The 12,180-nt window shown below is 42.3% G+C and overlaps 1 protein-coding gene across 3 annotated transcripts in view; it reads left to right on the top strand.

The window, feature by feature from the left end:
• The window catches only part of ADAMTS12 (ADAM metallopeptidase with thrombospondin type 1 motif 12), a 378,886-nt gene that overhangs the window by 131,015 nt on the left and 235,691 nt on the right, over positions 1-12,180 (top strand). For all 3 annotated transcript variants that reach the window (XM_043488507.1, XM_043488506.1, XM_043488508.1), the window contains exon 3: positions 5,412-5,562. In XM_043488507.1, coding sequence (XP_043344442.1) covers positions 5,412-5,562 — 151 coding nt within the window. The remainder of the gene's footprint in view (positions 1-5,411; positions 5,563-12,180) is intronic.

Raw genomic sequence — 12,180 nt, forward strand, 5'->3', positions numbered from 1 at the left:
GCCATGTGACAGGTACAGATTGATCATCAAGAAGGGTGATTTGGGGGGTCTGATTTTATCTTCTTTCCTGTGTATATAGTGGGCCACAGGTGATATCTTTCCCAGTGATCTATGTACTATAATTGAGTGTCTTGCATACATCTTTATCCCAAATCAACTTTTTTCTGTTCTTGATTTCAGAATATGTTCATCTTCTTGTCTTCATCACCATGGAAAGAAATAAATTGGTCTGGTAACTTCTGACATTTTCAAATGAACAGGAATTTCTTTCCAGGACAGGCTAATGAGTTTTAGTGACAATGCTCCATTGCACACCTCCAGGGGGCTCCACTCACTATGTGAATATCACCCCCTTGACTTGTGCAACACAGGACCTTGAGTGCTGAGTGTCGGAACTGGTTTGATAAGTTCCCCCATGTCTTTTACAATACTATTGTTTTTATTCTTCAGCCTACTGTTTTTACCTGTGGTAAAAGCTGAAGGCATGACAGCCTAGACCAGGTGACTCTTCAAGGCCTCCTGGCTTTGCAATTCTAGAACAGTCTATTCACAAATTTCACACTGCCAGTTTGCTGCTGGACGCAAAATCATTGCACAAACTGAAGTATAACATCAAATACATCCAGATGACTAATACTTTGATGGGAGTTGAAGAGAAGGAGCAGAGGTTGTAGGCAACTGTCCTCAGTGGAAGACTAGGAAAAAGAAATTGGTCCTAAAGATTCTGAAGGTCCTACCCCTGTTCTTCATTAGCAGAGAGCAGTAGAGTTTCAATGCCAAATGACTCTCCCCAAGGTAGCTCAGCCCTTTTCTCATCCCCACCATCGGAGGCCGAGGAGAAAGCAGTAGGCAGAGTCTGATTTAATGGGTCTCGAGACATCTCCCTGCCTTAAATTTCTTCCACCGCCAAGTCTCTAGCACTTGAAATGAACTAGTAGACATTACTGGGGCTTCCCAGGTGGCGTTAGTGGTAAAGAACCCTCCTGCCAATGCAGGAGACATAAGAGACATGGGTTCGATCCTTGGGTCGGGAAGATCCCCTGGAGGAGAGCATGGCAACTCACTCCAGTATTCTTGCCTGGAGAATCCCATGGACAGAGGAGCTGATGGGCTACGGTCCAGGGGATCACAAAGAGTCGGACATGACAAGTGACTTAACAAGCACGTAGTTAACATTGTTACTTTTTGTATCAAGTAACCCTTCCTGTAAAGAATTAAGGCAAGGTTTAAAATGAGTGTATTAGTGTTAGAAATCAGAATAAGGTTACCTTTGGGGGTGATATTGAGTGAGAAGCGAAGCAGGAAGTTTCTTGGCTACTGAAAAGCTTCTCTTCCTGAATTTAGGTGTTTCCTCTGTGAAAGTTTTATGGGACGTTGCAGTTATAATGTCTATATTTTTCTGCATGTTTATAGTGCTTCGAAATAAAGTTTATTTAGAATAATTCTTAGAAGAGAGCCTCAGGAAGCATTCGCAGGTATTTATAACTTAGAACAATGAGGTGAGTTTATTTCCAAAAGACACTGAGAGGCATGCCGGGATGCTGAGAGGAGAAAGAGATGACAGAGGTGAATGGAGGTGAAAGGGCAAACTTGTGTTCTTTGGGCTTCTGCCAGGGGCTCATCCTGCCCTGGTTCTTTCAGGAATCTGAGAATTCCCCAGAGAATTGGATACTTTTTCTTCAGGTCCATTCTCGGTCTTCTTCAAAGACATGAGATTTGACACATACACACTGATATATTTAACGTGGATAACCAACAAGAACCTAACTATTTAGCACAGAAAACTGCTTCATGTTATCTGGCAGCCTGGAGGAGTTTGGGGGAGAATTTTTTGTTTGTTTAGTCGCTAAGTCTTGTCCAACTCTTTTGTGACCCCATAAACGTAGACCATCAGGCTCCTCTGTCCATGGGATTCTCCAGGCAAAAATACTAGAGCGGGTTGCCATTTCCCCCTCCAGGGAATCTTCCCGACCCAGGGATCAAACCTATGTCTCCTGCATTGGTGGGCAGATTCTTTACCATCTGAGCCACCTGGGAAGACCTTGGGGGAGAACAGATACATTTATGCCTGAGTCCCTTTGCTGTCCACCTGAGACTATCACAGCATTGTTAATCAGCTATACTGCAATATAAAATAAAAAGTTTTTGAAAAAAGATGCATGAGGTAAGCATTATATAAAGGAGAAGAGCACCTTCTCTGATTCAGATCCAAAGCTGGCAACAGGAGAAAGTGGTCCTCTTGGGTAGTTAGCTTCAGGGAGAACATGGAGCCAGTCCTTGCTTCTATTGGAATGCAAAGGGTGTATGATTTTCCAGCGTGACCCAGCTCTGGTTAGACGAGAAGAGACCAGTGAACTGTGGCCCCTTGGGTACCAGGTGTGCAAAGCTCTGTGTTTATATGTTGGAGGGCGAGGGAGATGCGGAGTTCAGCTGGGAAATCTTCCCACCTCACTCCCCCTGAACCAGCGCATCTCTTCATCTCCTCTCCTGTCCATTCCCTTCTCTGCAATATACATGGGGTCCTGAGGTCAGCAACCCCCTTCCTATGAGCAGATGTCCTGCCTCCCCTCCAGCTGATGAGTCACACAGCTTTTCTTGGGCTGGGTCCAGTTTCTGCGAAGTATTTAGGACGGAGAGGTAGCTGATTTCCAGGTGCCTGCTGGCAAAACTGGCCTTGTGTAAAAAATGCAAATGGAAGGAAGCAGTTAAGAAAATGCTCATTTGACTTTTGGGCACCTTCATTCATGTTGCCTGTAAAACAGTTATTGTGTCCGCAACTGCAGTCCCATCTGTTTCTTCTGAACCACCTGGGTCCAAAATTTGAGGCTGGAGAAATACCAGTACATCCTTCTTGTTGATGTTACTTTTTTTTTCTTCAAAGTCTTTAGTATTAGATTGATGGAAGTTGCACTAAGGGACTGCACACCAGCCATGCCCGAGGAGTCCTTGCCTTCTATTTCATTTCCGTGGAACAAATGAGCTCCATTTGCAAGAGGCCAACTGTCTCTTCATGTCCCTGGTCTTTGCCTCAGAGTAGAAATAAAACCGAATCTCAGCCCTACATGAGTCTGTTTCTAGCTACTTTACAGTCTGGACCTTGTCAATGCTTCCTGTCCCAGAGGTTTCTTTCTCAAAGAAAGATGCTGAGAAAAAAAAAACAAAAAAAACTGTTAGCAAATGTGAGCAAATTTGAAATCAGATGTCAGCTATTGGAGTTGGTAGTTAAAATATCATCACTGTGCGTTTGTAAAGCTGTTTGCATGGCACTTTGATAAGCCTCAGTTCATTTGCTCCTCCTCACAGCCCTGTGAGGTGGTAGGCATTATCTACATTTTACAGGTTGAGTGACCTATTCAAGGTCACACAGCTGTCCTTATGACGTCAGTAAATTTTTTTTTTTTTTGTATTCTCCTTATTATCAAAGATATTTAAAAGTGAGTAATCAAAATAAGGTGTGAGGTTTGTATATTCAGATCTGGTTATATTACTGGTATGAAGAATCGACTCATTGGAAAAGTCCCTGATGCTGGGAAAGATTGAGGGCAGGAGGAGAAGGGGCTGACAGAGGATGAGATGGTTGGATGGCATCACGGACTCGGTGGACATGAGTTTGAGCAAACCCTGAAAGATAGTGAAGGACAGGGAAGCCTGGTGTGCTGCAGTCCGTGGGGTCACGAAGAGTCTGACACGATTTAGTGACTGAACAGCAACAACAGTGAGGCAACCATTTTGGAAAAGACCCCAGAGTCAAAGCCTGTTCAACAGAGAGCATTTCCCTTCATGGAACCCCTTTTGCTTCCTAACCTGGGGCGAGGACAGGGGGTGCACTCAGCTTATCTTCAGACTCACCTACGGAGCAGAGCAGCCCCGGCTTGCTGAGCTGTGACGAGCAACCTTGAACTTTGGGACCTGTTCACCGTTGTCCTCACCTCAAACTTTCCAGGTTTATTTTTGTAAACAATATTCATTGAACTGTTATGTTGACTCTGGAGACCCTAAGACAATGAAAAGGCATGAAATCTGACATCTGAAAAGAGTCTAAAAACAGAGAAGACTGTAGGCCATACCCTTTTCTAGGAACTTTGCGTATATTAACTCATTTAATCTTCATGGCATCCCTTGGTTATCCTCATTTTTCAGTTGAGAAAGCTCAAACTGAGCAAATCATCTGTCCCACATCACAGAGCTAAAAAGTGGAGAAGCTGAAATGTGAACACAGGCTGATTCCAAAGCCTGAACTCTTGGTCACTCCACTGTGATGCTGCAAACAGGGTGTCTGCGGCCAGCCATCTTTTTCATCAACATAGGATTCAGGTCCTGAGCGTTAAGTCTGTCATAGGAGGTCATTGGCAAAGCAGCTTCTAAATATCTTAAATGGGCACTCAGAAACTTTCACAAAGAGAAGACAGAGTTGTCGGCTATACTACCCTTCTTCTAGACCTGACCTCCAGAAAGAGTTACTCATTGCCCATCATTTCCCAACTTATTGCTAATTCCCGCATCTGTGAGATGAGAGTGCCTGCTTTAGACTCCTGGAAACTCAAGTCTCAGATCAGGAACTCAGTATTATATTTCTTTGTTTCCTTGAGAGCAGAATGGCATTAAACACTTCAAGTCAAACCACCATGGGACTTGCCTGGTGGTCCAGTGGTTGAGAATCTGCCTGTCAGTGCTGGGGACGTGGGTTCGATCCCTGGTCCGGAAAGATTTCACATGCCATGGGGCAACTAAACTTGTGCACAACAGCTATTGACCCTGAGCCCTAGAGCCCATACTCCACAACTACTGAAGCCCTCACACCCTAGAACCTATGCTCTGCAACAAGAGAGAGAAGCCATAGCAATGAGAAGCCCACATGCTGCAATTAGAAAGTAGCCTCTGCTCATCATGATGAGAGAAGGCTGGCACACAGCAATGTAGACCTAGTGCAGTCAAAACTAAATAAACAAATAAGATGAAACCACATGTGAGCATGTAGCTGGGCTACCCACATACAGATCAATGTTTCCCCAAAATGTCCATGAAATAGGAACTACAAGTTCCATAACAGAGCAGCCAGGAAGCCCTGTTCCTAATTTGAGATTTATAGATAACCAGCAATGGGTTTGAGGGGTAAAGGCAATCCACAAACTCGAAAAATTGTTTGCTACCTTTGGCTATGTGTGTGTATGTACACTTTTTTCATTAGTGTCTCAAAGGGCTCATGACCCTCAAACATTTAATAACTATGACTATGAACACATTTCACTGAATTATTTATGTGTCGCTCTTCTGTGAGATGAAATGGCAGACTATGAAAGTCTTCTGAGTTTCAGAGGTCATCCTATCTATATAATTTTCACTTTATGAATTTTCTTTGTCCAAATAAAGAATGGATTCAAATAAAACCTTTGTCTTTCATGTATTTACAGACTGGATTTTTCCATCTACCACATGGAGACTTTTTCATTGAGCCTGTCAAAAAGCATCCTCTGGCTGAGGGAGAGTACCACCCACACGTCATATACAGGAGGCAGAGGCGAGGCATCCCAGAGATGAAGGAGCCAACCTGTGGATTAAAGGGTATTGTACTTAATCTCCTCACTGGATGGGGGAGTTTGTTTTGCTCTATTTTTTTTTTTATTTATGTGACCTGTTATTATTCAAATCTGTTTTCTCTTCCCCACTCTGTGGCCAGAAAATATGTACCCTTATACATTTCACTTCTCTGTACTCAAGTCTGTATTCTTAACAGGAAAGGGGAAAGGAATCTCCTACATCCTTGCAACATTGGTTGATGATATTTATATGGTATTAATAATGCTGAATTTTTTTTTTAGTCTCTTTTTAATTCCTTAGAAGAAGATAGTTTAGAGACTGTGCTTTTCAGTATCAGCAATGTTATAACACATTAATGTGGAATATTACTAGACAGCTTGTCATATCTGTATATGCAAGGCAGATTTAAATATTTGATGATGCTGATAATGATATGTGAAGAGAAACTGAAAAAATATCAACATGTTATCAGATAATGAATTCAGCTAAGGTTCTTTTGGCTGAAGTCTTCCTTGAATATAAATCTTGTTCCATCAACTATTTGCACAGCTTCATTAGAGTAGAAACTCCCTCCCCCAAACAGTATATATAACATAGTATAGGTGCAAAGTAGAAATTCAGTAAATCATTAAAATGAAATGAAGAGTGACTTGTAGCCACACAGATGAATCTAGAATGTAGAGTGCATCCAGTCCACATAACACTGATAAAAAGAAGAAAAGAAATGTGAGGCTTCTGGATGTGGAGGAAGTGTCAGTTCTTTGTGACTATCTCCTTTCCTAAGACAGTAAGCGAAATGCAGTATTTACATGACAGCTAGAGACTGCAGAATAAGTTAATGTGCTGGCAATTATTCTCAAAGTATGCTTGACATCTGGAATTTTAAAATCTTGGCATATTGAAATGTGCTGGTCTCTCTGAGCCAGGTAATTGCAGTGATCTTGTACTGTGTTACCCTGGAATTCACTGACACTAGCCATGTCATTAACCCACATTAAGGTATACCTAGTGCTTAGGGAGATCGGTGCTGCCAGATCGAATTACTGTGATTATCTCGAGAAAGATCAGCTTTTCTTGTGGAAAGTATTCTATCTTTGTAATGTTCAGAGCAGGAACACCCCTGATATTGAATAAAAAGATGTAGTTTAAAAGTATTCTAGGACTTCAGGAGAGAAAGTGAATCACTTTCCCCTAAAATGTGTCCCTTCACTTATGTTTATTTCCCAAATAGAAAGGTACTCGGGGATTTCACAGTCTCTTTTAATATGGCCCAATGAAACCAACCCAGACCTTTAATGTGATGTTATTTTGTTATCAATTTGATCAGTTTGAACTGAAATTTCTTAACGAGTTTTGTTTGCTGTTTCAAGTGTTATATTTCCTGAGCCCTGTCAAAGTTCTTGTTCTTCTTTCTGGATTCCATGTTAAATGATGGGAAAATACAGATTGCTGGAATTAAATCTATAGCAAATTTCAAAGCCTCATTTTATTGACATTGACAAGCTCCCTTCTCTGGGTTTTTGGTGGGAACATATACTGGGACTTGAGTGGAGCTTAGATGGAAGTATCTGGGGAGAGTCTGGTTTTTGGAAGCTGGGGAAGTGGAGTCAGGTTAGATAACAACAGTTGCAGGGTCATCTATGGCAGAAGGGGGTCCAAGGAAGTAAAGTCAGGTTTCGGGGTTGCATACATCAGGATACTAGGCTGGAAACACAGGGTCTGGTTCCTGGCGTGTGTTTTTATGGTCAGAAACTATTCATTTAGTCAACGAGTATCTGTTGGGTGTCTGTTGGGTACCAACACTTTATGTCTGGTGCTCGCCAAGATTCTGTGGGTACAGTTGTGGGTAGAATTAGACCTTGGTCTGAAGAGCATCAGCCTGGATTTAGGACAGAGATCCAGTCCAGATTTTATCTTTAAAATACGTGGTAAGATCATGAAAGGAAATGAAATCTTAATATATGCATTGGACTTTGTGTTCCACCACGTTGTGTTTGTGCCAGGACATGTAGCTGTAATTCCTTTTTTTTCTGTTATAGACACTCACATTATGTGAGTTTCACTTGGACTGGCCTTCTGTGAATGGATCTGAACTGCTTCCAGTTTGGGGCTATTATACATTATATTGCACAGATCATCTTGTACATGTTTTTTTAAGAACACAGGCTCATAGGGTTTTCCAGGGCATATAGCTAGTATGCAATGAAAGCAATGTCTCATAGGATATATACATCTGTGACTTTACCAGATGTAAAATTGCTTTCCAAAGTTGTTCAGGAGCAGTGAATATAGCAGTTCCCATTGTTACATATTCTGTCTAATACTTGATATTCTCATTTATAAATTTTGCCAGTCTAGTGAATGTGGAATGGTATCTTTCTCTGCTTACTGGTGAACTTACACATATTCCATTGTGAAGTTGGGCCCCAAATCTATGGTTTGTGGCTGTAGAAGCTCCAGGAGTAGTTTCCCGCCCTCTACTCAGAGTTGAAGCTCAGAGAGCCAAGTTTAGGTTTGCATACTTGTTTCTTTGTTTCTGGGTTCACTTTTTCACTTAATGGATCCTAATCTGGCCTTTCACGTAGGGGGGTCTTAAACTTGCCTCTTCTTTCCAGAGCAGAAATAGGGGAGCTCCATGCACCTATCAGGGGTCAGCCAGGGAAGCAGAACCAATAGCAAGTATCTGTTAAGAGGTTTCTTGCAAGAAATTGTTTACATGATACTGGCGGGCTGGCTAGGCAAATCCGGAATCAGCTGGCAGGAAGGGCAGGCTGCTGCTCTCATCCATAGGCTGAAATACCTGTCCATGGACAGAATTTCTACATCTGGGAAGTCTCAGCTCTGCCTTTAAGGTCTTTTGACTGATTGAATCCAGCCTGCTAGATGATCAAGAATAATCTTAAATTCAACTGATTATGGACTTCAATTACAGTTACAAAATGACTTCAGTCTTCCCAGCTGGCTCAGTGGTAAAGGATCTGCCTGCTAATGCAGGAGACCCATGTTCGATCCCTGGGTCAGGAAGATCCCCTGCAGAAGGAAATGGCAACCCACTTCAGTATTCTTGCTGGGAAATCCCATGAACAGAGGAGCCTGGTGGCTACAGTGTATGGGGTTAAAGGTTGGACATGACTTGGCAACTAAACAACAACAGCAAAATGCCTTCACAGTAACACCCAGATTAGTGTTTGTCTGAATAAATAAGACTGTAGCCAAGGCGAGTTGACACAAAAAAGATCATCACCCTGCATTTTTTACTTTTCTCCTGAATTTCGGCTGACTTCTTTTTGATTTATGGCCTCTGAGGATTTTTTAGCCTCCCTTTTAAATGCTGTAAACTTTGTTAGAGGCTTAATACTGGGAGAGATTTTTTGGAGTATCTAGTCCACCATATTGAAGTCTTGGGTGGATTTCTCATCTAAGTCATTTGGAAATGTTCCTGTCTAAGTAGTCTGTACAAATGTTAAATATTATAATAGAGTTAACAGTTGCTCATTGGAATTAGCATATCAGATCACTAATCTGATATTGTGTGTTTGGGGGCGTATTGTTTATAGTTTTGTTCTGATTTAATGGAAATTCCTTGAGTTGACGATCTAAGCAATCACCATACTCTCTGTTGTGTCTAAAATGCACTGTCAATTTTCCTCGGCTAACAGCACATTTTCTTGGTTGGTACAACCTGCTTGAGGCTTATCTTGAATTTCTTGAATTCCTGATTGCCATATGATTATAGCTACTCTACAGTGATCCATGCTTTGCCTTGCTATGAGGTAGTTAAATTTTTAATTGTTATTCAGTAGTTTTAATTTTTTCTTTTAGTGAAGTGATGTTTATTTTTGATGACTTGTCTTTCAGGACTGGTAGGAGGATTGGCAAAGTGCTTCTAGCTTTTACTAGTGAAAGGAATGAAAAAATTATTGGAAAGAACTTGGGGAACTACTTCTTTGGGAAAATAAAATGGTAAACCTGGTTAGTTTTGTTTGCTTAGTAAAATCCAAGACCAAGACTGTAGGAATTCAGAGCACTAACACTTTAGGAATGTTTCTCTGTAGTGATGAGATACTTATTTATCCAGTCAAAAGCCCTATTCATTAGCCAGACCTCACCATGGTAGTTTCTTTCTTTGCATTTTCTCAGCACTTGACAATTTTTTGACTCATTTCAGGTCCATACATTCCCATTCCCCAAACAGGAAACAGCTTCCCTAGGAAGCGTGGCATCTGTTCATGTAATCTCTTCCAGGTGCTCTGTGCTGGGCATATGTTGTCAGAGTGAGTGGGACTGTGCTGAAGTTGGGGTAGAATTTAGAAGACAAAGGACACTGGGGAGTGCATTCTAGGCTGGAAAAGGGATTTGGATCAATAAGAACAAAGGATCACATTCAGCTAAAAGGTGATTCTCTCATACAGCAGAAGGTTTTTTTTCCTTAGAAATCTGATTCCTTTTTAAAAATGAATTTTTATTGGAGTATAGTTGCTTTACAGTGTTACGTTCGTTTTTACTGTACAGTGAAATGAATCAGCCGTACATACATACGTATCTCCTCTCCTTTGGACTTCCTTCTCATTCAGATCGCAGAAGAAATGTTATGTGAGTAGTTAGCTGTTAAACTACTTTTCCCTTCCCACAACGCTGTAGGGACACACACAGGGTATCTTGATGAGAAGTAGCTCCTAGCTTTGCCCTCGGTCACCCTTGTGTTTCCATGTACCTTTGGTGAGGCTGGGAGGAGATTTATCCTGTTCTGGCCCACCTCTGGCTCCCTCCTGCTGCCTGCAGAGATGGGGAGGGCTGTCTCATCGCTGCATCCCACTCTGGTATGCTTATGGCTGGAGCCATCAGTGACCCTTACAGGACCGTGGTACTGTCCCTAAAAAATGAACAACTCAGTCTCTAGCTTAAAGGTCTGTGTGGCAAACAAACTCCTGGGTTTTCTTCTTTGATTCAAGGCTTCAATCAAGACACATTACCAAGTCTTGTCATTTCTGCTACCTAAATAGTTTTCTAAATATGTCTGCCTTCAGCATCGTAAGCTTTCACCTGGATCACTGAGGTCTCCCCACCTTTGATCTCACCCATTAGAAGCCAGAGAAATATTTCTAAAGCAAATCAGTTCATCTCTTTCCCGTGCTAAAAGTCTGCCAGCGTGCCCTCAGGATACAGACCCAGCTGTTAAGTGAGTTTTAGGATCTCCTTCTCTGTGTGATTTTTGCCTGTTTCTCCAGTTTCACCTCTTGTCATTCCAAGTATAGTCTGTGCCATCGTGAACTACTGTTTATCTCAAAGAAGCTTTGCTTTTCATTGCCTCCAGGCTTTGCACTTAGAGCCCTTCTTCAGAAACATGTTCTCCCCAGTGCCTTACTGCCTCAGAAGTATTTATCTCTAGGACTCACACACGGCTTCCTTTAGAAAACCTTCTAGACTGCCAAAAGAACAGTGTTAGGTTCTGTTGTATTAGGTGTCTCTCCTGTGACTTTTATCACCAGCTACTTGCCCTGCCACGGGCTTTATCCTATAACGAACGTCTGTCTGTGTCCTTCTCTAGGCAATAAACTCAACAAGGATAAAAATCAGGTCTGCTCATTCACAGGTGTATCCCCAAGATTTGGCAGACTTCCTAGCCAGGGTAGGAACTCAGAAATGTTGAACTTCAAAAGTATTGAACTTACTGACCTTCTGTGCTGCATCTGGCAGCTGACTGGATACTTGTATATTTACCTCTGTGGAGCCAGTTTAACCCATGAGAATACCCATGCCTTCCTGAAGGAGTTCAGTGGATACTCCGATACCTTGCTGTTGAAGAGGAAAATGCAAGACAAAGATGTGGCCTGAGGCTGTAGCTGAAAGCAGCTACTTTGAATTCTTGTTTTGGAAAAAAAAAAAAAAGAGGATGGAAAGATAGATAAGAAAAAGCAAGAGATGTTTATTTACTCAACGAGCTCCTCCTTCATGCCAGGTAAGGTTCTAGATCTGGGGGTGTGATGGTGAACATAAGAGTGATCCTGGCAGGAATGTGGAGATGGAGGCCTGAGAGAGCCATCAGCTAGGGATGTTTAGGTGTGCCTCCTCAGTAGAGGTCAAGAAGAGCAGATGCTTTGGGAGATGAGTGAGTCAATGAGGACCAGCCAGGTCAGTCATCTGCAGCTGAGGGCTGGTCTTTGAACCTAGAGCACACATGGCTTCCAGCTTCCTGCGGAGAGTGGGAAGACGAATTCTCAGCTGGTCCACTAGGCAAACTGCTGGCATCGTTTCAGTCTCATTTCAAATGCTCCTTCCTTATGAGGCCTCTCCCCTCCATGTAGGGCTAATGGGTCCGTTTCCTGAGCTCACTCTGCATCTTGCTGTGGCCTCTGGTTGCCATCTACATGCCTTCCTACAGTTCTGCCTTCTGGGCGTTCCTAGATGTAGGCTCACCCAGAGCCTTTGCACTCAATATTCCCTCTGCCTGCAATACGCATCCCTAAGATCTTTTCATGGCTCATTCTTTCACGCTAGTCAGGTCTCTGCTCAAAATCACCCAATCAAGGAAGCCTTCCTTGACCACTAAGTAAGATAGCTTTCTCTCCCTCACTTTGTAAACCGTTTCTCCTGCTTTATTTATTTTCATAGCACTTGTCATCATCTGATGTTATTTTACCT

This window comes from Cervus canadensis, chromosome 16, assembly GCF_019320065.1.
Source record: "Cervus canadensis isolate Bull #8, Minnesota chromosome 16, ASM1932006v1, whole genome shotgun sequence".
Lineage (NCBI taxonomy): Eukaryota > Metazoa > Chordata > Mammalia > Artiodactyla > Cervidae > Cervus > Cervus canadensis.